Source organism: Neoarius graeffei, chromosome 26 (assembly GCF_027579695.1).
Source record: "Neoarius graeffei isolate fNeoGra1 chromosome 26, fNeoGra1.pri, whole genome shotgun sequence".
NCBI lineage: Eukaryota > Metazoa > Chordata > Actinopteri > Siluriformes > Ariidae > Neoarius > Neoarius graeffei.
This window is the reverse complement of record NC_083594.1, coordinates 31,491,310-31,517,683: the sequence shown is the minus strand read 5'-3', so window position 1 is coordinate 31,517,683 and position 26,374 is coordinate 31,491,310. Positions and strand designations below refer to the sequence as shown.

The following is a 26,374-nucleotide window of genomic DNA, read 5'->3' as shown; positions in this document are numbered from 1 at the left end:
TGAAAGAAGAGATATGCCTTTGTGGTTGTCACAAATGGTCTGATTACCTTTACGCTTGTAAAGGTATACAATGGAGTTGTCTTTTGCCGCTTTTCCACTACAAACGCGGCTGAGTTGGGCTGAGCCGTGCCGTGCTGAGTTGGGCTGAGTCGAGCTGAGTGGGGCTGTTGGAGTTGCATTTCGACTACAACCGCGCTGAACCGTGCTGGCTGGAAGTGGGTGGACACATTGGGTGGAGTTAGCGAAAGTGGGTGGACGTCACGTGATGTCGTTAGGCGGCGCAAACAGTGACATCAGTGATCTTTTAAGCGGTAGTCTCACGACCCGGATAGTAAACAATAAACATGGAGGACATGGAGTCGTTAGTGTTGCTGGTCTTGGTGCTGTGGCTTGTTGTCACCGACAACGCCAACAGATACTGGCAAGAGCGTATAGATGAGGCGAGGCGCATAAGGCTTCAGAAATTCTCGTAATTCTTCTTCTTCCGGGTTTACGGTGTTTACAGATCCCAGCGTGCTCGCGGGGCATGTGAGGACACTCCTCCTCACCAATCAGTGCACAGGGGAGTGTTTCCTCACGCCCCTAGCCCCACTTGGCTCGGTTTGGCTCACTTCAGCCCTGCTCCAAAACCGTGCGAGTTTTGGGTGCTAAGCAGGGCTGAAGCGAGCTGAGTCGTGCTGCTTTGAGGTAGTCGAAACGCGAGCCGTGTCAGGCTGAAGTGAGCTGAAGCGAGCTGAAAAAGGGTAGTGGAAAAGGGCCATTTGAAATCTTTTGTACAGCTCCCTTGTCCCAGATCAGAACAAACAGTTGGTTAAGTTTCTTTGTCATGTAGGTGCCCCATACTTATCTCAGCAGGGATGCTGTCTGCACCAGGGGACTTCCCTGTAGAGGTCTGTCTGATGGCTCTGGTGACCTCGTCTAGTGATGGTGGCAGATTTAGCTTCTCCAATAATTATCTTTGGGGAAGCACTTCTAGAGCTTCCTCTGACATTGCTGAAGGTATAAATAAACTAAATTATACTAAAATAGAATAAAGTTAATAAATAAAAGCACAAATAGATAAACTAGACTATACTAAAATAGAATACAAAATGTGGTTTAATAAAATATTTGGTTTTAGAGGAACAGCCTCTTGTATGCAGTTCATGTTCTCTGGTTTAGTAGTCTGATTGCTGTGGGAAAGAAACGTTTAACAGCTGAGTAGTCCTTGATTTGATGTTTCTGTATCTTTTCCCGGACTGCATGAGTGTGAATATGCCATGAAAGGGATGAGTGGGATCCTTTATGATGCGGTTTGCCCTCTACACGCAGCGCTCCATGTAGATGTCCTGCAGCTGCAGCAGTGAGGCACCCATGATTTTTTCAGCAGTTTTCACTATCCTGTTCAGTTTGTCTCTCCTCTGCTGTGCTATTGCCAAACCAGGAAGAGATGCAGTAGGTGAGAATGCTCTCAATGGTGCCTCTGTAAAATAATAATAATAATAATAATAATTATTATTATTATTAAGTTAAACATATATAGCGCCTTTCTCAATACCCAAGGTTGCTTTACAATTATAAAGAAAGGGAGAGGAAAAAAGGGGGGAAAAAGGCCACCAAATAAAGGTCAGGATGTCATTCCAATGGTGTAGCAGCGACAGTCCCACCAAAAGGTGCATGAAAACAAGTCTCACAGGTGCCGTGCTGCCACCAGGCAACACTGCCTGGAACACCCTGCAAAGCGAGCACAGAAGCACTGCCACACAGGAGTGCTAGCATGTCCCAAACTGCCTGCACAGCTGCTGCGATGCCACCAAGCAACATCGCTTGGAACACTGCGCCAAGCACAAAAGCATCGCCGCACAGAGCACTGGACAACTCCAATATCAAAATGAGCAATGAGCCCACTGCAGTCCATAATGAGGAGCACAGTCATCACCCACAGCAAACCAAGGCCCGGAGGGAACCAATGCCCAAAACTGGGTCCGGAGCTACACCACAACCGGCGGACAAAACATTCAAGCAAAAACAAACAAACTACAAAAACACAAAAAAGAAAAACAAGAGAAAATAAAATAAAAAGCTCTGGTGAAAAGCAGCAGCCAGAATGCGCATGGTGTACTCTCAAATGGAAATGGAAAACTGTAGCAACAACAAGATCATGGCTGCTTCAGCTTGCAGAGGGTGTGAAGGCGCTCTTGATGACAGCTGTAGTGTTGTCCTTGGAGGGCAGCTCATCCATCAGCTGGATCCCCAGGAACTTGGTGCTGTGAACTCTCTCCACCTCAGAACCACTGATGGTCAATGGGAGATGATGCCGGTGACCAGTCCTCCTGAAGTCAATTACCATTTCCTTGATCTTATTGGTGTTGAGGGCAAGATTGTGTTTTGTGCACCAGGCTGTCAGCTGCTCCCCCTCTTTTCTGTAGGCCAACATATCGTCATTGGTGATGAGGCTGACAAATGTAGTGTCATCGGTGAACTTTATGATGTGGTTGGTGTTGAAACTAGTGGAACAGTTATACGCCAGCAGCATAAACAGTAGCAGACTCAGTACACACCCTTGTGGTGATCCTGTGCTTACTGTGGTTGTTTTAGATGTAATGCTACCCACTCTGACTGTCTGCTGTGTCTCTGTCAAAAAGTCCTTGATCCAACTGCACAAGCCAGGATCCACGCCCAGCAACAGCAAATTTTCAGTGAGCAATATTGTGTTAAAAGCCAAGTTGAAGTTGATCAGCAGGATCCTGGCATAAGTCTTCTTATTTTCCAGATGAGTCAGGGTAAGGTGGCGCAGGGCAGAGATGGCATCCTCCGTAGCTTGGCTTGATCTGTAAGCAAATTGCAATGGGTCCAGGTTGGTTGGGAGGCATGACTTCGTGATTCATGACAAGCTGCTCAAAGCACTTCATACAGTAGCTACAGTGGTGCTTGAAAGCTTGTGAACCCTTTAGAATTTTCTGTATTTCTGCATAAATATGACCTAAAACATCATCAGATTTTCACACAAGTCCTAAAAGTAGATAAAGAGAACCCAGTTAAACAAATGAGACAAAAATATTATACTTGGTCATTTATTTATTGAGGAAAACAATCCAATATTACATATCTGTGAGTGGCGAAAGTATGTGAACCTTTGCTTTCAGTATCTGGTGTGACCCCCTTGTGCAGCAATAACTGCAACTAAACGTTTCCCGTAACTGTTGATCAGTCCTGCACACCGGCTTGGAGGAATTTCAGCCCATTCCTCCATACAGAACAGCTTCAACTCTGGGATGTTGGTGGGTTTCCTCACATGAACTGCTCGCTTCAGGTCCTTCCACAACATTTCGATTGGATTAAGGTCAGGACTTTGACTTGGCCATTCCAAAACATTAACTTTATTCTTCTTTAACCATTCTTTGGTAGAATGACTTGTGTGCTCAGGATCGTTGTCTTGCTGCATGACCCACCTTCTCTTGAGATTCAGTTCACGGACAGATGTCCTGACATTTTCCTTTAGAATTCGCTGGTATAATTCAGAATTCATTGTTCCACCAATGATGGCAAGCCATCCTGGCCCAGATGCAGCAAAACAGGCCCAAACCATGATACTATCACCACCATGTTTCACAGATGGGATAAGGTTCTTATGCTAGAATGCAGTGTTTTCCTTTCTCCAAACATAATGCTTCTCATTTCAACCAAAAAGTTTTATTTTGGTCTCATCCATCCAAAAAACATTTTTCCAATAGCCTTCTGGCTTGTCCACATGATCTTTAGCAAACTGCAGATGAGCAGCAACGTTCCTTTTGGAGAGCAGTCTCTTTCTCCTTGCAACCCATGCACACCATTGCTGTTCAGTGTTCTCCTGATGGTGGACTCATGAACATTCACATTAGCCAATGTGAGAGAGGCCTTCAGTTGCTTAGAAGTTACCCTGGGGTCCTTTGTGACCTCGTCGACTATTACACACCTTGCTCTTGGAGTGATCTTTGTTGGTCGACCACTCCTGGGGAGGGTAACAATGGTCTTGAATGTCCTCCATTTGTACACAATCTGTCTGACTGTGGATTGGTGGAGTCCAAACTCTTTAGAGATGGTTTTGTAACCTTTTCCAGCCTGATGAGCATCAACAACACTTTTTCTGAGGTCCTCAGGAATCTCCTTTTTTCGTGCCATGATACACTTCCACAAACGTGCTGTGAAGATCAGACTTTGATAGATCCCTGTTCTTTAAATAAAACAGGGTGCCCACTCACACCTGATTGTCATCCCACTGATTGAAAACACCTGACTCTAATTTCACCTTCAAATTAACTGCTAATCCTAGAGGTTCACATACTTTTGCCACTCATAGATATGTAATATTGTATCATTTTACTCATTAAATAAATGACCAAGTATAATATTTTTGTCTCATTTGTTTAACTGGGTTCTCTTTTTATACTTTTAAGACTTCTGTGAAAATCTGATGATGTTTTAGGTCATATTTATGCAGAAATATAGAAAATTCTAAAGGGCTCACAAACTTTCAAGCACCACTGTATGGGGGTCAAGGCCACAGGGTGGTAGTTATTTATGGAGGCTGGATTTGTCTTCTTAGGCAGGGGTATTATGGTGGCACTTTTGAAAGGGATAGGCACCCTGGTTTAGCTGAGCGAGATATTGAATGTGTCTGTAAAGACGTCCTTCAACTGTTCTGCACAGTCCTTCAGCACACAACCTGGGATGTGATCTGGACTAGCAGCCTTTCGAGGGTTGATGTTGGAAAAGACCCTCTTTACGCTGTCCGCAGTAAGCTGCAGTGCCTGCCTTAGTGCCACTCTATTATCTGTAACCTCAAACCAGGAGAAAAAGGTATTGAGGATATCTGGCAGGGAGGGGTTATTGTCTATTGCCCATACAGTAGTTTTAAAGCCTATAGCTGTCTGAAATTCCTGACATAAGTGCCTTGTGTCCTTGTTGTCATTGAAATGACTGGACAGTTTCATCCCATATGCTCTTTTGGCACCTCTGATTCCTCTTTTCAGATTTCTCCTTGGATGCCTCAGTGTCACCTGACCTGAATGCAGCATCATGAAGCCTCAGCAAAGAGCGAACCTCCCCAGTTAGCCAAGGCTTATTGGTTGGATGCAGCTTAACAGATTTTACAACAGACAACAGTTGTGATGTTCTGCTTAATGTTTATTATAGCCCTGCCTACTCTGCTGCTTGTGTCTGCTTGTGTTTCTTTTTGCAGATAATGGACTGCAGGTGTGCTGATTGGACGGGGTATAAAATGGCAGCGTTCCTGTCTATCGGGGGCCTCCCCTTTTCGTGTCTTTGGCGTTTTGGTTTTTGGTTTTGGCACTCCTAGACATCTTTGCATACACTCTCATATTTGCTGATCTTACACCTACATTTTTCTTTATTATACTTATTTAATAAATTGAACCAAACGTAATTCTGTCCGCGCGTGGATTCCTTTTTTATGTTACATTGCCTTTGAGCTAAGGTTTGTAACATAAATTGGGGGCTCGTCCGGGAGTTAAATCCCATAGTATGTACTTGTCTATTTTGGATTAAGTACATTTTTGTTGCAAATTTGAAATTGGTAATTTGTATTTATGCCGACGGGTGTCGGGAGTTGTAGAAAATTTTTGGGGGGGATCCATACGCGGACTTTAGTTTTGATTTGAATAGTACGATTTTGGTTTGATTTTTGTTTTGCCAAAGAGAGGGGAGGTCACTTTTTTGGGCCGCTACTTTTGGTTGTGTGAGTCAGGGCAGGTTGTCGGTATCCGTGTGCACGGGAGAATTAGTGGGCGGGTTTAGATCTGCCAGAGCTAAAGTGAACCCCCACCGTAGGTAAGAGCGCCTAACGCTGTTTGTTTTTTTGCCTTTGTTATTTTGTTGTTCTGGTGTGTTGAACGTGGGGGGACTGCTTGCGGTTCAATCGTATGAGGGCACATGAAGACTAGTTTAAAGTAAGTAGGGCCTCTTTTCTATCCTATAGGTAGATGCGGGGCAGCTCTAGTGTGTTTGTAGCTCCTGTGTATGCGAGATACCTGCACCGGCACGGCTCCACAAGTTGTTGGTGTTATTTGTTGTTTTTGGATAGTATAAATTGTAGCTTTGGTAACTGATACGGTCGTTGTTGGCACTTGCGCTTGGTATTGGTGAAGTTTGTATTCGTTGTAGTTGATCATGGATGCGTTGTCTGGCAGTGATTTGGATAAAATGACAAAGGATGAATTACGTAATGTTGCAGGCCAGTATGGTTTGGATGAGTTGCCTAAAACACTCAGAAAAGTTGAGTTGAAGGATTTGGTCAAGAACAAATTGTTAGAGATGGGCGTTTTGTCCGAAGAATCGGCGAATGGGGCAGGCCCAATGGGCCAGTCAGCGCCAATGGAGTCTGGTTCTCCTCAGCGTAGCGCCGCGCTGACGTTTGAGCAACAAAAGGAATTGTTAAAAATTCAGACAGATCAGAAACGATTAGAGATGGAGCAGAAGCGCTTAGAGGCGCTGGAACGTGAGAAAGAGAGACAGTTGGAATATGAGCGATTGCAGCAGAGTGAGCGATCAAGTGAGTTGTAATGGCAGAAGTTTGAGCATGAGAAAAAGCTGGTGGAGAGAATGAATACTTCTCCAAATAGTGAGACGGGAAGAACTGGTGAGGTGAACCTGTCTCAAAATGTTAAAGTTGTTGCCAAAGTTTAATGAGAAGGACCCAGACATTTTCTTCTCGTTGTTTGAGAATGTTGCTGTTGAGCGAGGCTGGAGTGATGGGGAGCGCACCCTGCTGTTGCAGAGTGTGTTTACTGGGAAAGCCCAAGAAGCTTTCATAGTTCTTTCTGCAGCTGATCGAAAAAAATACGCCGCTGTTAAAGAGGCGGTGTTGCGTGCCTTTGCTTTGGATTCTGAGGTGTACCGGCAACGGTTCAGGAGCTGGAAGAAAGGTGATCGACAAACCCATACAGAAGTTGTGAGAGAACTTTCCAGTTTCTTTAATAGATGGTTGGCAGCCGAAGAGGTAAAAACGTTTGAACAGTTGTGTGAGCTCGTAGTGTTGGAGCAATTTAGAAACATTGTGCCTGAACGTGTGGCTATGTATATAACTGAGCAGAAGGCAAAGACTGCTGCAGATGCCGCTGTACTGGCGGATGAGTTTATGCTGATCCATAGGAGAAGGCAAAAAGAGTATGGGCAGAATTATGATGACAATAGGCCAGCTCGTTATCAGCGTGGCACTGGCGGCCCTCCTGCATTTAGGTTGGATCAGTTAGCTCGCAGTAAGGACTCTCAGAATCAATGCCATTATTGCTTAGAAAATGGGCATTGGAAAAACAAATGTCCTGTCCTGCGTGGCAAGAAGAAAAATCAAACTCGTCCCGCATCTCCTAAAATTGTGTGTTGTGCTGCACCTGTCACTCATTCTGTCTGTCCTGCAGATAAAACTGTTGCTCCATCTGGTCTTGGCTTTGCGGGTGTATCAGGTTGTGGGGTACCTGGTGCGCTGGCTGCTGCTTTGCCTTCTGTTGAAGATGGCCGTAAGGAACATGTGGATGACCGCTATGGTCCGTTTCTTATGAATGGGTTTGTTTCACTTACGAATGATTCAGAGAAAGTATCTGTGAGAATTTTACGTGATACGGGGGCCTCTGAAACGTTTGTTAAGGAATCTGTTTTGCCCTTTTCTTGTAGTTCCAGCACGAGAAAGTTCGTTTTGATTCGGGGAATTGGTATGAACACCTTATCAGTACCTCTGCACAGGTTAGTGTTGCACTCGGATTTGGTGCAGGGCGAATCAATTGTAGCTGTCCGCCCATCGCTACCTGTAGATGGGGTGGATATAATTCTAGGAAATAACTTGGCTGGAGGACGAGTTTGGCCTAGTGTTCCACCTCCTCCTGTAGTTTGTTTTGTTCCCGTTGAGGCAGGGGAAAATGATTGTGCTGTTGAATTTCCTGAGGTTTTCAGTGCGTGCGCCGTAACAAGGGCGAAAAGTTGCGCACTGTTGGATACGTCATCGGGTGTAGTAGTCGATACACGTACTGCTACGGTTAAAAAGTTGCCTGTATTGCCAGAGTGTCTGAATCGTGATTAATTGATTGCAGCTCAGTGTAAAGATGAGCATCTGTCTGAATTAATTGCTAATGCTTTGCCAGCTGATAACATGAAAAATGCAGAGCTGGGCTACTTTGTAGTGGATGGTGTACTGGTGCGAAAATGGGTTCAATGTGGTGAGTTGGATGTTGATATCTTACAGGTTGTGATACCTGATTCATTTAAGGCAGTAGTGCTAAAAACTGCTCATGGGGATGTAGCGGGTCATTTTGGTGTCCGAAAGACCTATAACCGCTTATTGCAGCATTTTTACTGGCACGGTATGAAGAAGGATGTGGCCGCGTTTATTAAGATCTGTCACGTTTGTCAAATAGCAGGCAAACCAAACCAGGGCATTAAGCCCGCACCGCTCCATCCGATTCCTGCAGTTGGTCGTCCTTTTGAACGTTTGATTGTTGATTGTGTTGGCCCATTGCCTCCGTTGAAAAGTGGTGCTGCGTATTTGTTGACTGTTATGTGCCAGTCTACCCGATACCCAGCAGCTTACCCGTTGAGATCAATTACCACCAGATCCATTGTAAAAGCACTGTCACAATTCATCTCTATATTTGGTATTCCCAAAGTCATTCAGAGCGACAGAGGGAGTAATTTCACATCTAACATGTTTGCTCAGGTGTTAAAGCAGCTTCGTGTTAAACATAGCTTGAGCAGCACGTACCATCCACAAAGTCAAGGCGCGCTGGAGCGGTTCCACTCCACTCTCAAGTCTTTATTGTGCGCTTACTGCTTAGAGCTTAATCATGACTGGGAGGAGGGCCTTCCCTGGCTTATGCTGTCGGCTCGGGAGGTCACTCAAGAAAGCACAGGTTTTAGTCCTAATGATTTAGTTTTTGGACACAAAGTTCGTGGTCCTCTTTCTCTTTTGAAAGACTGTGTTAATGAAACTGAGCCTCCAATGAATTTGCTCGAATATGTCCAAGGGTTTCGCCGTAAGCTGTTTCTCTCTTGTGAATTGGCAAATAAAAACTTGTCTAAAGCGCAAGGCAAGATGAAAAACTGTTCGATCGTGATGCAGTAGAGCGAGTTTTCAGCCCAGGTGACCAAGTCTTGGCGTAGTTGCCGTCACCGGGTTCGCCTTTTAAAGCTCGTTTCGCTGGTCCATATTCTGTTGTTCGACAGGTCACAGAGCTGGACTATTTGGTTGCAACACCTGATCGAAAGAAATCCTCCCAACTTTGTCACATCAACATGTTGAAACCTTATTACAGCCAAGGGTTTACGCTGGAGGTTTCTGATGGTGAAGTGTCTGCTGCGTTGACTACAAACGGGGTGCATTGCACGCCTCCTCAGGTGGCAGCTGGGGAGGACGAGGGTGCTCCCGATGACTCGGTATTGTTACCCAGATTGAAAAATTCCGAAATGTTGAAAGATCTAGATGCTCTGTTGACTCATATGTCATTGGAACAACGACAGGAATTAAAGTCTGTCATTTTGTCTTTTCCTGCACTGTTTTCTGACACCCCTACATGCACCGACTGGGCACAACATGACATTGAACTGGTTGGTGATATTAAGCCCATCAGACAACGTTTTTATCGTGTTTCACCCGAAAAAAGAAAGTTTCTTGACGCTGAGGTTCAATATCTTTTGGATAATGGTTTGGCAAAACCATCTTATTCTAGCTGGGCTTCCCCGTGCTTACTGGTAGGGAAACCAGACGGTACTTTCCGTTTTTGTACCGATTATCGGAAGATAAATCTGGTAACCAAGCCTGACTCCTTTCCACTCCCCAGAGTCGACAACTGTGTTGATCTTGTTGGTTCTGCTCGCTTTGTCACGAAATTAGACCTCTTGAAGGGGTATTATCAGGTACCACTAACATCTAATGCTCAAGAAATATCTGCTTTTGTGACCCCATCCGGCCTATTTTCTTATAACGTCATGAGCTTTGGTCTTAGGAATGCACCAGCTACTTTTCAAAGGCTCATGAATCGTGTGATTTCTGGTCTTGACGGATGTGCAGTATATTTGGATGATTGCATCGTGACAGGTGACACATGGGAACAACATGTCAGCAGGCTTCGTGCTCTTTTTGCCCGTTTGGTGGAGGCAAAGCTCACAGTAAACCTGGCAAAGTGTGAGTTTGCACAGGCAGTAGTTGTGTATTTGGGGAAAGTTGTGGGGCAGGGGCAGGTTAGGCCTGTGCGGGCTAAAGTGTTGGCCATTGATTCTTTTCCACATCCTACCACAAAGAAAGAGTTGAGGCGTTTCTTGGGTATGGTGGGGTATTATAGGGGTTTTTGCTCCAATTTTTCATCTGTTGTTGCTCCTCTTACAGACTTATTAAAAGAAAAAGCTATGTTCACCTGGTCTCCTCTTTGTCAACAGGCATTTGAACAGGTGAAAATGCTGTTGAGCACTGCACCTGTGCTGGCTGCACCAAGGCTTGATCAGCCTTTCAAATTGCAGGTGGATGCGAGCCATGTTGGGGCAGGGGCTGTGCTCTTACAGGAGGACAACCAGGGTGTTGACAGGCCTGTCAGCTACTTTTCCCGGAAATTTAACAAGCACCAACTTTGTTATTCCACCATTAAAAAGGAGGCCCTGGCACTGGTGTGGGCTCTGCAGTATTTTGATGTCTATGTGGGGGGTGGGTCTCATCCAGTGGTGGTGTACTCTGACCACAACCCACTAACTTTTTTGCATTCTTTGCAGAGCCCAAACCAACGCCTGGTGAGGTGGGCCTTGTTTTTGCAGCCGTACAATTTGGTTATACACCACATTTGTGGGGTTGCTAATGTAGTGGCAGATGCCTTGTCACGCATCCCAGGTGGGGAGGTGTGATCATTTGTTAGCCATGTCTCGCTCTTTCCTGCCTTCTTCCCTGTCCTTCTTAAATTGCTTTTCCAGGCGCCGGAATTGCTGGAGTTCAGGGGTGGTAGGTAGGGAGGAAGTGGGTCTGGCTGTGTGGCTGTATCTTTTCCTGGGGATGGCTGGGGTTTTTCTACAGTATCTGGTGATGGTGGTTATTTTGTAAGGCCCATATTGTAACGCTTCTGTTTGTGTTTTGTTTGTTATTTATTACAGAGTCCCATTAGTGGGCCTCTGTCTTAAGGGGGAGGGTGTGACATTCTGCTTAATGTTTATTATAGCCCCGCCTACTCTGCTGCTTGTGTCTGCTTGTGTTTCTTTTTGCAGATAATGGACTGCAGGTGTGCTGATTGGATGGGGTATAAAATGGCAGCGTTCCTGTCTATCGGGGGCCTCCCCTTTTCGTGTCTTTGGCGTTTTGGTTTTTGGTTTTGGCACTCCTAGACATCTTTGCATACACTCTCATATTTGCTGATCTTACACCTACATTTTTCTTTATTATACTTATTTAATAAATTGAACCAAACGTAATTCTGTCCGCATGTGGATTCCTTTTTTATGTTACATTGCCTTTGAGCTAGGGTTTGTAACGCAGTGTATTTATTCATAAATCCCAACACAGTCTGTATATTCCTCTAGGTCTATACAGTCCCCGGATGTTGCTGCCTCCTTAAAGATGCTCCACTGTGTACGTTTAAAGCAACCCTGTAAAGATGGAATAGCCTCCTGTGGTCACACCCTGTTCTTCACTACTGGTGGCTCTTGTCTCACTCTGAGCCTGTATGCAGGCTTCAACAGGATAGTCAGGTGGTCAGAGCTGCCAATGTGAGGCAAGGGGCTTGCAGTGTATGCATTCTTGATGTTTGCATATAAATGATCCAGTGTATTTTTCCCTCTTGTTGCACATGTGACATGCTGGTGGAAGTGAGGTAGAACAGACTTAAGATTAGCCTTGTTAAAGTCCCCAACAACGATATGAAATGCATCCAGATGGGCTGTCTGAAGCTGACTGAGAATGTTGTAAAGTTCTCCCATTGCCTGCTTTACATCTGCACTTGGTGGAACATGTACTGAAGTAATCATGATTGCTGTCAGTTCATGTGGTAAGTAAAAAGGTCTGCATTTCACAACCATAAACTCCACATCAGGAGAACAGGATCTGGAAACCACCCTGGCATCACGGCACCATGAATTGTTTGTGTAAATAACCAGACCTCCATCTTGGAGCTTACCCAATGTTGACCTCTCTCTGTCCACTCTGTGGATTGTTAGCCCCACTAGCTCAATTCCAGAGTCCAGTATTGTTTCTGTCAACTATGTCTTTGTGAAAATGAGTACACAACAGTCTCTTACTCCATGCCGTAGCGATCTCCACAGGCTGATGTAATCCATTTTAGTGTCCAATGAGTGAACATTTGCCAATAGGACTGAGGGAACGGCTGGTTTACAGGGATTAACCCTTAGCCTGGCATTAATGCCACCTCACTTCCCACTCTTGTGTGATCTGTCACAGTGCCGTCATGGTACTTCCTTATCACAGTGGCTCCAGGCGAATCCAGGGTCGCCTCTGTGCAGCCTCAGCGTAACAGTCCTAACTTGCTAAGCCAGTTTAGCACTATCGGTCCACAGTTCTCGCAGTGCTTTCTAATGTCCAGGAGAAAGATGCGCTTATAAACATATTTTTGCCCAACTGCTTTGCAGGGCAGGGACGAAACTACTTCTAGCACTGAAAAACTTTTGCTAATGTCAGCAGAGGCTGCCGCAAGCATCGGTCACACCACCATGATGTCCTCATAAATAACCTCCTACTCAAGCTATGAAAAAAGGATGAGGGACAAAAGATTAACTAATTTAACAACTCAGATCTCACAACTTGATCAAAATTATGCCTCTTCTCCTTCTCCAAATACATACAAAAACAGACTTGTATTGCAAGCGGAGTTCAATAACTTGTCAAGCACTCTAGCCAAAGACCTTTTATTCAAATGTAGATATGCTCAGTATGAGCAAGGTGATAAGTCCAGCAAGTTGCTAGCTCATCAGCTGCACCAAAGATCCTCATCTCGCCAAATTTTACAAATTCGAACACAGACACCACAACTGACCCACAGCAAATAAATGATCAGTTTAAAAACTTTTACAGTCAATTATACACCCCTGAGCAACACAGGCAGCTGTCAGATTTTTACTCCTTTTTTAATAGTCTTCCTATACCAAATGTAGATAAAGCCTCAGCATCAATCTAAGAGAACCAGTCTCAACAGAGGAGATCACTAAAGCAGCTTGTGCTATGCAGAGTGGCAAATGTCCTGGGCCAGATGGTTCTGTTAAATTTTACAAAAAATTCTCAGATAAACTAACCCCTTTCTTATCTGACATGTTCAATGAGTCTTTTACATCCAAATGCTTACCTCAATCTTTGCGACAAACATCAATCTCCTTGATATTAAAAAAGAACAAAGATCCGCTTGACTGCAGTTCATACAGACCCATCTCATTGATCAATGTAGATGCAAAACTGTTAGCTAAAGTGTTGGCAGTGTGTTTAGGTTCAATTCTTCCTACATTCATTTCTAATGATCAAACTGGATTCATTAAAAATAGGCACCACTTCTCCAATGTCAGACCTCTATTTAACATTATATATGCCCCCTCTTTGTCCACCAGTCCAGAAGCTGTTATTTCTTTAGATGCAGAGAAAGCCTTTGACTGGGTGGAGTGGGGGTACCTTTTCTATACTTTAGAGAAGTTTGGATTTGGACAAAACTTCATTTCATGGGTGAAGCTTCTATATTCCCTTCCTTCAGCTCCTGTTAGGACCAATAACGCAAATTCTGAGTAGGGGAGAGTGGGGTAAGATGAGCCACTTTTTACATTTTTCATCATAACTACATGTTAAAGCCATTTTTGCTTCCAGTCTACACACCATACCAAATTTCAAAGTGTACTGTTACTATCTGAGCAAAACATAATTGATAAGCTCTTATGGTTAGAGTGATATTACCTCTTGAAAAAAAAATGTCAAGTGGCTCAACTTACCCCATGCACGGGGTAAGATGAACCACTGTGTGGGGTAAATTGAGCCAACACAAAACATGTTAGGTTAACAAAGTAAACAACTTTTATTATTAGAAATGCAATCAATGAATCAAGTCAAGTCAATCAAGTGGGGGATAGGGCCGTTGCATAGAGAAGGGGAGATGAAGAGAGAGGTGATAGAACGAGATGGGATAGGGAGGGATAGATAGATGGATAGAGAGAGAGATATGCGTAGATAGATAGAAAGAGGGATGGTTAGAGAGGGAATGAGAGATATACTATATTATAGAAATTACTAAAACAGTAGAACAGTGCCAAAAGAATCTTATTTCTTTCAGTAGGTTAAAACATTGCTAAAACATGCAGCAATCATTCCATCAATCATTCAATCATTTCATCATTATTCAATGTTCCAAGCGTTCAAATGGCAAGGGAACACCATTTGCCTCTCCCTCCGTGCTGTCCCCCCAACAGTAAAGGGGCGGGGCAATTTTTTCACAATATCCTGTCTTGACAGGACAGCCTCATCTTTCTCTTTGAAGACAAAGGTTGGCTTTCTTGCAGAGCCATGGCATGACCGGCTTCTTTTGAGAAATCTTGCCTCTATTTCAAAGACATCCAATTTGATTATCTGGCCAATGAAGAAATGCACTTTCTTCTTCCCCGTGTATTTTGCCACAACATAATCCCCCACATCTAACAACTGGTCTTCCTCATCTGATGTCATATATATATATATATATATATATATATATATATATATATATATGTATATGTTGTTGTCATATATGACCAGTAAATGTGAAAACTTAAGTGTCATCCATATTGGCTAAGCTCAGCCACCAATGGGGTAAGTTGAGCCAGTGGCTCAACTTGCCCCACATCTAATGGCTCATCTTACCCCATGGCCACCATTTTGTAGAAAAATGCTAATAAAGGGGATTAGGCTAATCAAAATTATTTTTATTAGCATTCATATCATAGCTTAGAAAGCCACTAACTTAACCCTAATGTGTCTAAATATTATTCTACTTTTGTCTTCTCTAAATCATCTTCACTGTGGACAAACATGGAATTGACTTAGAAAGCACAAAAACACATTTTTATAAATATGTCCCTCACCTAGTTTGACATGTGGTGCTCCTCTCCACAAGTGTAAGTAAATGGTCCCGGCCCCCTTTGAATGTGGTCACATGGTCACATTTGTTTACTGTTTCTTCGAAACAGGGGGTGGCTCATCTTACCCCCTGGCTCATCTTACCCCGCTCTCCCCTACTTTCTTTTCCAGCATGGTACCAGACAGGGCTGCCCTTTATCTCCTTTACTCTTTGTTATTGCCATTGAGACCCTTTCCATAGCCTCACACTGCCATCCACAGATCTCAGGAGTCTTTAGAGGGGATGCTGAACAAAAAGTTTCACTGTATGCCGATGAGCTGCTTCTTTTTATCTCAAACCTCAACTCGTCACTGCCACGTGTTATCCACACTGGAGACCTTTGGATTAATCTCAGGCTACAAACTCAGTTATTACAAAAGTGAGCGGTTTCCTCTAAATACAGTGGCTTATAACTCTCCAATACACAAACTACCATTTAAAATAGTCCTTGATAAATTCACATATCTAGGTGTCCAGGTTACAAATTCCTTTGAAAATCTCTTTAGGACAAACTTTGAGCCTCTCCTTATTAGAACCAAACAAGATTTAAAGCACTGGTCGCTACTCCCTTTATCTCTAGCTGGACATGTTAACTCAATTAAAATGAACATTCTCCCCATATTTCCATATCTCTTTCAATGTATACCAGTTTATTTAACAAAATCATTTTCTGTATATTAGATGGGGTAATACATGAGTTTCTTTGGCAAGGATGGGCTCCAAGACTTCGTAAAACATACTTAGAAAAATCAAAGACCCTAGGAGGACTTGAACTACCCAACTTTCAGGACAACTACTGAGCTACAAATCTACGTGTGTTACATCACTGGTTACAAGTTGACAATTCAAATGATACTGCTGCCTGGCTGAAGATTGAATCAGTCTCTTGTAAACCATCATTCCTCCCAGCACTCTTATATTCTTCAGGAAACATTCCGACTATATACTACCTAAAAATATTCTCGTTAAATCTACCTTCAGAATCTGCATGCAATTCAGATTCAATTTTTTCCCTCCATCACTAATGAACAGGGCTTTCTCAGCATGGGCACAAGCAGGTATCACTTTTTTCAGCAATATGTACATTGGTGGAACTTTTTCCTCATTTCACCAACTAACAGAGACATTTTCCTCGAATAAAAGTAATTTTTTTCAGTATCTGCAGATCCGTAGCTTTGTCCATGCCAAGACTTCTAACTTTCCTTTTAAACCAGAAAATACACAAATACAGATGTTCAATATGCCCGCATTGACGAGGCAAGCATGCGGTATAGACGCGGTACGTACCGCATCTGTTTTGAACTGAGCTGCAATGTGCCCAAACGACCACCAGGTAGCACTTGGGAGCACTCGCCCCAGATAGCAAAATCCTCTGGCCCCCCTCTGGATTCTTCTGGCATTTCTCTGGGGTATGTACAATGTCGGCAAATGGATGACAAAGTAGAAGAATGCCTTAAATATTCTGGCACTTCATTGGAATGCCACCTCAGTAGCGAAATCAGTGGTGGAGGAAGGGGCGGAGGGATGTTATTTATGGTTCTTTTCTGGCAACTGTGAATGATACCTGACAACATATTTTTTCCAGTGCGCTGTAAAAATTAACGGACGTAGGCTACAGAGTTTTTTGCTGGTGCAGACACGACCAAACCGAGCTCTCCAGTAAGTATTGATTTATTAATTGATTAAACCACAGTTACCGACTTGATATAGGCCTACATTCGCATTGTGAAGTTTGAAAACGAAGGGGTTTTTTTTAGGTTGACCTGTAGACTGGCATCTCAGCTGGGATACTTTTTGCGTGGCAGGCTTTTTTCATATTTAATAGATGGTCGGGAGATGTCAGCTGCCAGGCTAGGTTGACAGTTATTAAAATGATTAGACACAGACTCCGCAACACTGATAACAGCTCCCAAACATTTTATAAAGCACGAAGTTTCGATCACTGTACTTTGAGAAGGACAACACGTCCAAAACGTTGTGCTGAATAAAACATTTGGGTGCGTTTATGGTGGCCCTATAATGAAATGTACTTTTGTTAATTTACAAGAAACGATTAAACTTAACATGTTAGATAGATGCAGGGTAGCTGTAAATCACTTTCCATCTATAGGAGGCTGTTAACAAAGGAATGTGAAAACATTTAGGCTTGGGGGAGACAATTGTGCATCGCAACGCACGTTTATGGAAAGTTAAATTAGGCTGAATGTCCGACGTAAATAATGTGTAAGCCTATTACAAAGTTACACAGTTCAGATACCCATTGTGAAGTTTGAAAACGAAGTTTTTTTTAGGTTGACTTGTAGACTGGCATCTCAGCTGGGCTACTCTTTGCGTGGCGGGCTTTTTTCATATTTAATAGGTGGTCGAGAGATGTCAGCTGCCTTGCGCACGAGACAGCTACTCATGCCCACAGAAAACTCCCTGTCTACTAATGAAGGCAAATGATGTCGCCTTGTATACTGATATTACTAATACCAAAGGCTAGAGGTTGACAGTAACCAAACTTGCATTCAATCTGTTTGATTACAGGAAAGCATCCTCTGACGCCAGCCACAGACACCGACACGCGATTGTTCAACGCGGCTGTGGATCGGACCACAAACAATCATCTCAAGATAAATTAAATAAAAGTCACGATGAATGAAGAAACCTTGTCCTTCGTTGGGTTGTTGTTTTTTTCCTGTAAGCTTATTTAAACTGTGTCTACCTTGTGCATCATTGTGAAGTTCAAGGCAAGAAAACAACACAGAGATACTGCTTCAAAAGTTAAAATGTTTACTCATCCCGAAGGAAATTAATACAAGATACACATACTGTACATAGATCACCTGGACACAGTCATCGACAAGATCATCGCTCTACGTGGTGGGCCCACTGGTATGTGAGAGGAAACATTGCATGGCAGCACACTAATGCCGCTTTTCCACTACAAACGCGGCTGAGTCGGGCTGAGCCGTGCCATGCTGAGTCAGGCTGAGCGGGGCTGTTGGAGTTGCATTTCGACTACAACCGCGCTGAACCGTGCTGGCTGGAAGTGGGTGGACACATTGGGTGGAGTTAGCGAAAGTGGGTGGACGTCACGTGATGTCGTTATGCAGCGCAAACAGTGACATCAGTGAGCTTTTAAGCGGTAGTCTCTCGACCCGAATAGTAAACAATAAACATGGAGGACATGGAGTCGTTAGTGTTGCTGGTCTTGGTGCTGTGGCATGTTGTCACCGACAACGCGGACAGATACTGGCAAGAGCGTATAGATGAGGCGAGGCGCATAAGGCTTCAGAAATTCTCGTAATTCGTAATTCTTCTCCTTCCGGGTTTGCGGTGTTTACAGATCCCAGCGCGCTCGCGGGGCGTGTGTGGGCATGTGAGGACACTCCTCCTCACCAATCAGTGCACAGGGGAGTGTCTGCTCATGCCCCCAGCCTCACTCGGCACGGTTTGGCTCGCTTCAGCCCCACTCCAAAACCGTGCGAGTTTTAGGGGCTAAGCAGGGCTGAAGCGAGCTGAGTCGTGCTGGTTTTTGGTAGTCGAAACGCGAGCCGTGTCAGGCTGAAGTGAGCTGAAGCGAGCTGAAGTGAGCTGAAAAAGGGTAGTGGAAAAGGGCCACAATAGGCCTATGGGACTAACAAAGGGCCGAGTCGCACAGTACAGGGGCTTCAGTGAGATAACAGACGCAGCGAGGGGGATTGAGGACGGAAAGGACACACACACACACACACACACAAACACACACACACACACCCTCCGAAGGACTGAACACTTTATGTATAAATAAATTATTGCTTTTAAAACTTCTGTACACTTAAAAAAAATCTGGACACTTGTTGGTTGGCGCTTTCTGTGCACTTTGACAAGGAGCGCAGGAGACATGGACACGCACTCACATACACACATGAACACACGCAAACACCTTCATAGGGAAATCTTTGTCATGCCAAATTGTCAGCGACTGCAGCGCTAATAATGAACGCCTGCACGTGGACTCGCATTCATCCATCCCTTGATTGCCGCTGATTCGGGACACGCACTGCTTCAGCGGACTTTACGACTTTGACTCTGGGAAGGGGAATGTGTTTCAAATGTGTGTATGTATTGGACATATCTGGTATGACTTCGTTTTTATGTTTTCCTGTGCCCTGGTGCACATTTTGTTTGCTTGATGTTGAGTGTGAAAATAAAAGAGCGGTTTGTTTTTGATACGTCGTTGCCGTGAAGTACCCTCTTTTGTGTGTGTGGTGGGGGCTGAATCGTGTGAATGAACTTTGCAACCCCTCCCCCAATATGCGTGCGCGCGCGCACACACACACGGTGCGATTTGCTGGGGGGGGATGGTCGGGAGGGGGGAGGGTGCTCCTATGGCCCTGCACTGGTCTCAAACCCATTGGCAGGCAGAGAAAGATATCTGAGAATGAAAAGTGATCCAGCAGCCGAGTAGAATGAAGGTCGCTGAGATTATGGCTTTAAATTGTAATAGTCCACCAAAGTTGAAGTGACAAAAAAATGCCCCACATTAGGGCAATCCACCCTACTTATTTAATACACTGTGCATTACTATTTTTGAATGTAAAACATTCTTGCGTATCAATCCATCCGCTGCAAGCCACTGTCAGCCAGGTTTCAAACGTTTAAGAACTGAAATAGTGTACAGTAACCCAGGCAGCAATCACTCACCAAGGTCTACAAAGCTATCCAGGCTGGGGGAGGGGGCATCACACACACACACACACACACACACACACACACACACACACACAGAAACATTTCTACACTCTTGTATCCCCCCCTCTCCCAAACCCCTGGTCTGCCCAGATCTTATCTGTTGGCTACTGCCTTCAAGTGCGCGTTCTGTCAGGGCAAGTGCGGCCAATCAGACAGGGGTTATGATGAATCATTTCTGCTGCGCATTAAGCTGGAATGCTGAGAAATTAAATGAAACGTCACTGCATGATAACTAGACTATGTGTTTAAATTCCACTTGTGCAAAAATGCTCAGCCTTCGTCCCAACAGTTTAGTAGCCTATCTTAACTTTTGTCATTAGATGCGTAAAATAGCGTAAATTATAAATCAAGTTTCACTAGTTCGCCCTTGAGTGCTTGGTGTACAGTAAGCATGTTTGGCATGTCAGCTGGCCTCGGTACCTGGATGCTTTCAGCGGAGATCATACGGGATGAGATCCGCTTCACACACCCCCTATGGAGCACTTGCATGTGACGTCACATCCGCTCCAGATTGTAGACAAACGCCATCTTGGCGGTCAAGCGCCATATTTCCGCCGCCTTTCCGACGCTGACTTTCATTTTTTTTTTGCCGAAATATTCAAAAATTACCGTGCCACAATGCCGGATACTTGCATGGCATATAAATGCCACAACAGGAGAGGTCAGAAAACAGGAAGAAAGTTTCATAGGCTGCCACGGGACCCTGACAGGCGCGCAAAATGGATTGCTGCTATCGGCCGGGCTGATCCAAACAACAAGAACAAGGCATGGGTACCGACTGGAAGGAGCGATCACTGGCGCCTGTGCAGTGACCATTTCATCTCAGGTTCGTCATGTATTTATTTCAGTATATCTATGTGGTTATTTGCAGCATAAGTTTATGACTTGCTCTAATAAAAAAATTCCGGGAAGTGGGAGCCTGAGAAAAGAGGGTTGGGGCGGGGGGGTGGATTGGGTCTTTAGCGGTGTGGTACGAAAAAAAAACAGTAAAGAACTTATAAGAATTTACCACTGTCTTAGTAGTAAATCCTTATAAATATAAGGATCAATCCTTATAAGGACTTATAAATAAATATATATGCCCACACATCTTTAATTCTAAGAATTATGATTTATCAGTATTGCTAATTAAGGTAAAAACTAAGGAAATTAAACTGGACAAATACGTTTTTATTTCATTAAGCAGGTTTACCATATATACAGTAATAGTGATAGACTACTGATACTTGATCTAACTGATAATATAAAATATTCAACCATAATCGGCTGGTCAGTGCTATGCTAGATACTACTGATATATCTAGCATCAGTTAAGTGACTTACCCGGCCAATGACGATAGTTTTTTTTTTCTTCTTTACAAGATGCCACATCTTAGGGGGGCTGACAAATCCTGAATTTCTGTAGAGATAACTCTCCAGAGATTTATAAGCACGCAGTGCTTCACCACTGAACAGCGAAGGAAAGTTGATTAGGTAATTATACACGTCTGGGTATTCCACCTCCGGCAGTTCAAGATCCACTGACACCGTCGTGAAAACTACGTCAGGAAAGCCATAAGGGTCACAAATCTGTAGATCGTTTATTTTAGACATATATCTAATTATCTGTGCATTAGAAAAATGAGCCGTGTAGTCCGTCGGTTGAAAGCGATCCATTCTGTACACGAGTGCAGCAGTATTCAGCGGTGTTGTTGCCCGACAAGATGGCGTCTGTGTACTTTCCGGTCACGTGACTGCAAGATCTCTATAGAGGAATTGCAGCTGGGTGCTCTAGTGAAATGGAGGTGGTGGGACAATTCGAGAAGCCTTCGCGCATGACAGGTGAAAGGAGCAGGAGGGATTAAATCTCCGCGAAGGCGGGAGCAGGTAATGACAGCTGTCAATCACTCCGCGGGCTTCCTCCCGAACTACGTTTATACAAACAACATTTATTTTAAATACCGAAATCACGCGCAGCCACTTCTTCACCTCTCTAACTTAAATCCTGGAAGTGTGCTCGAGAATACTGTGCAGTTTAATGATCTCGTTATCAGCTGAATCGGCGTGCGCTAGAATATTAATGTTATAAATTAAGTTGGGATATTTATTAATAACTAACATAACCAGACGAACTGTCTTCACCTACAAAACAACGGCAGTGTCTGTACAAAAAATTAAGTGACGGGGCATGCCAAACAAACTGTGCAACTGCAATTTTTTTTAACAGCTGCATGGAGGAAAGGAGGTGAGAGGAGAAATTGGCGCATCTGCTCAAGTTTGTGGCGTGCAATTATCAACTCGTATGCGTTCAATTGTCTCTGTTATTAGTTAGCAATAGAGGTAATTTGCTATCACCAAATCGCCGATTATCAACGAAAGGAGAGGGAGAGATGGCGGGCACACATGTTTTTTTAAGCCGGCTGCGCCAATGGAAAGGGAGGGAGAGGAGAGAAATTGGCACCTCTGTTCGTTTTTGCGGCTGGCTTTGCGCAGAATGATCAACTCGTTTGCCTTAGAATGTGTTTATTATTAGTTTGCAGTAGAGGTAATCGGCTATCGTCTATGTCATGTGATAAATGTCAGTACAATGGGCGCCGCATTTACAGATTAACACATTCTCGCCGCAACTTGCGAACTTTGTGTTCCTGTTGTCGACAGGATATAGCCTATTTGAATTCATTTTACTTAGCTAGTAACCTACACATCTTATTAAAAAGCCTACAACTAAAGGGGTCTGCAGCCTGGAGTATGACTTACACCATCCAATAATTCGATTTATTACAGCGCATACTTGGATATCTGGAGAACTCCAGTTCTGAGCTTAGCTCGATTACTGCCAGTAGCTCGACTATGTAGCTCTGCATGTATACGTAGTGACTGACAACGTTCGTTGGAAGGGGCAGAAGAATTTTGCAGTGTGCTGGGAGTATGCACTCTCAAGGAAGCCACTGACAAAGCCTACTTCAGTGTTATGCTGCCCCCATGGCTGCAAGTTGTAACTGCACCCTTACCGCAGCTTACCGCCAGGGCCCCTACCGTTCTGCGGCAGACAGGCGAGCATTCTGAACTAGCAACCACTGTAGATATATTTCTAAAACCAGTTCATAGCGAAAAGGACATTATGTCCTGTATGTATAGTAGAATTTGCCCTGAATACAACCATACTTCAGGCTTGTAGTACTCAAGTCCAGGACTTGGACTTGAGTCTGACTCGTGCCCTAATTTTAAGGACTCGTAACTTGACTTGGACTTGAGCACTGATGACCCAGACTTGGACTCATGCATTAAATGCATTCAGACTTGTAAATTGGAGATGAGAACTTGAATTTTTTCTTTATTTTTTGTAATGTACCATAATTATTTGCCATAAGATATTTACATCAACATTAAATTTTATACTAATTTTGTGCAAGAGCATGCACATTCACCTGTTCATACATCATGTTCAGGAACAAACTAACATTAATGGTGCTAAAATACCTGGAGAGAACGCCCCTAGGATTGTCTGCTTTGCTTATACTGACTTCTTGTGCAGTGGGGAAAAAGCACTGCTATGTGTTCCATATGTGTATAAGAACTATCAAGGAGACGATGGGGACAACCTCAAACTTCAATTGTCATTTGGCAAGACTATACCTAGAGAAGTAAGTGACACGCTATGTTCATTGCATTGTTGAGAACTAGCTAGTGTTAACCCTCACTCATATTATTTGCCCTACTGATAGTGGGGGCTTGCTGAGCGATGAACAAGCTTTTTATCTGTAGCCTATTAACTAAAATGGGGTAGCCAAGCAGTAACATTAGTCCAACACAGTAGCAGAGATGGTTTCACAAGGCAGCAACAGCCACCATCAAATTGTGCAGTTGGAATCTTGTTTTCGAACTTGACTTGGATCAATAGTGGACTCGACTCGAAATTTTCTTTAATGACTTGGACTTGACTCGGGCTTGAACACTGGGGACTCAGACTCGACGTTCAGTGACTTGACTACGGCACTGCCATACTTTATCTTCCATTAAGAGCCTCTGGGACCGGGATCTTGGAGAGGCGCTTGATGAGGACATTTTGGGAGAAAATCTTGTATCGAGTACATTCTTCCTTTTTCTGTGCCAAACATAGCCTCCTACAGTTTAAGATTCTCCACCATATGCACTGGAGTAAGGAGAAGCTCTCGAAGATATACCCACACATAAGGCCACTCTGTGACTGATGCCAGCAAGCCCCAGCCTCTTTAATACATACATATGTTTTTGTCTTGCTCCTCTCTCCACAGCAATAGAGATCTTGCAGTCACGTGACTGGAAAGTACACAGCCGCCATCTTGTCGGTCAACAGCACAGCTGAATATTGCTGCACTCGTGTACAGAATGGATCAATTTCAACCGACGGACTACACGGCTCATTTTTCTAATGAACAGATAACTAGATATATGTCTAAAATAAATGATTTACAGATTAGTGACCCTTATGGCTTTCCTGACGGAGTTTTCACGACCGTGTCAGTGGATATGGAACTGCCAGCGGAATACCCAGACGTGTATAATTACCTCATCAACTTTCCCTCGCTGTTCAGTGGTGAAGCACTGCGTGCTTATAAATCTCTGGAGAGTTATCTTTACAGAAATTCAGGATTTGTCAGCGACTCAGATGTGGCATCTTGTAAACAAGAAAATGATCCTCACTGGACGGGTAAGTCACTTAAGTATTGAGTATAGCACTGACCAGCCGATTATAGAATAGAATAAGGTAATTCCAGCTGTAATTCCAAATCCGTAGTGGATGTTCATTATGTCTAACTATTACAAATATTTTAAGTTCGTTTCTTAGACAAGGATATTTTTTAAGCTTGTTACCTCGTTAACAGTTTCGGCGAGAATCTCCCGCCTTCTTCAGAAACAGTCCTGAAGAAACTGTTTCTGAAGAAGGCGGGAGATTCTCGCCGAAACTGTTAACGAGGTAACAAGCTTAAAAAATATCCTTGTCTAAGAAACGAACTTAAAATATTTGTAATTCCAAATCGTCCGTCTTGTTTACCTGGCGTTGGAGAGGTAGAGGCTTAGCAGTGGAGGTTTGAGTGGCTGTTTTCTGAGCTTAGTCAACAGGCCGGCTCTGCAGCCTCGCTTTTGCTTACTCTCCCGGCGCCGCCTCCTTAGCTTTGCTTCCAATAACAATCCACGGAGAACCCGCTGGTCTCGCTATCTCGTCCGGAATTTTTTTTTTTCTCGTCCGGAAAGTTGTGCATGTGATGGAAATCGCTACAAACCGTCATTTTCTGCTGGAAACCAATGTCCAGTAAGTCCATACGGTTGTAGTGGATATTGAAGTCCGGTACAGACGAACAACACGCAAAAATACACACAAAAAACATAAAAAAACGTGCACAGGTAGGGAGAGCTTGTAGCCGCAGCCATTGTAGTAGAATTGTATATAGTAGGTTTTTCCAGAAGAAAAGGTAGAAGTAGAACCAGAAGTAGAAGCAGAAGTAGAAGTAGAAGGCGGAAATATGGCGTTTGACCGACAAGATGGTGTCTGTCACAATCTGGATCGGCTGTGACGTCACATGCAAGTGCTCCATTGGACTGACATCTTCAATATTCTATCTACTATAACAAGTTACCTTTTGATCCTATTCCAGTAACTATTTTGTTTGGAGTGCTACTCTCCACCCTACTGATGCCTAAATATAAGGCTGACTTCATAGCATTTGCTATTAGCTAGGAGATTAATCTTACTGAGATGGAAATCTTCCACTCCACCAACAGTCTTTCACTGGGTAAGAGACCTTTTGTCATATTCTAAGCTAGAGAAGATGAGGGCTATGTTGCATGGCTCCACCACAAAATTTTACAGGATATGGAACCCTCTTCTTGAATTTCTGGAATCAATTCAGTTCCCCTCTGCCACTTTATAATCCACTTCATACATCTATATCTATATATTTGTGTCACCTGCATAGTATGTGAGTATTGTACATTAGTGTAGATAACACTGTAAAAAACCCACCTCTTTTCTACGGTACCTCCATTGTAAGCAAAGCTTCCTATATGTAGGCCATAATATCCTTCACAAAAGCCACCTTTTAAATTATTTTATTTATTGTTATTTTTGTTTGTTTGTGTTATATGTCTCTAATTTGTAATCTGTACTAAATCTGTCAGTGTGTATGTATACCCAAGTTTAACACAAGTGTACTTCTTGAAAGCTGGCCTAAGTTGATGTTTAAGTTCATGTTCTTTCATTGCCAACTTTGGCCAGGCATTAATGTTCTGTTTGTATGAGCATATGTGCACAAATTTTATTACTGTGTACAGTCAGTTGTAATATTGATAAACCAATAAAAATAGTTGGCAAAAAAAAAGGATTTTCAGCTCTGAAGCAAGATCTGTGAGACTCAATTTTTTTAATGCAAAACCAAATAACTTCTAGACATGATGGAACTATAGTAATACCAATACACAATCAAATTGTGGTTGCAAGAAAGTGAAAACTAATGGAGACATTCATTTCACTACAGTAAACAATCAGCAAAAACTATTTACATGTATATATGGGTCAATGACGTGACGCTACTTTTTTTGCGTTCCTATGATTTGTCTTA

At 43.5% G+C, this 26,374-nt stretch overlaps 1 protein-coding gene across 1 annotated transcript in view; it reads left to right on the top strand.

Moving 5' to 3' along the window:
* LOC132874203 (kazrin-like) overlaps positions 1–17,701 on the top strand; it is a 175,278-nt gene extending 157,577 nt beyond the window's left edge. Inside the window, exon 2 of the mRNA XM_060910193.1 lies at positions 17,607–17,701. Coding sequence (XP_060766176.1) covers positions 17,607–17,701 — 95 coding nt within the window. The remainder of the gene's footprint in view (positions 1–17,606) is intronic.
* Positions 17,702–26,374: the final 8,673 nt, after the last annotated feature.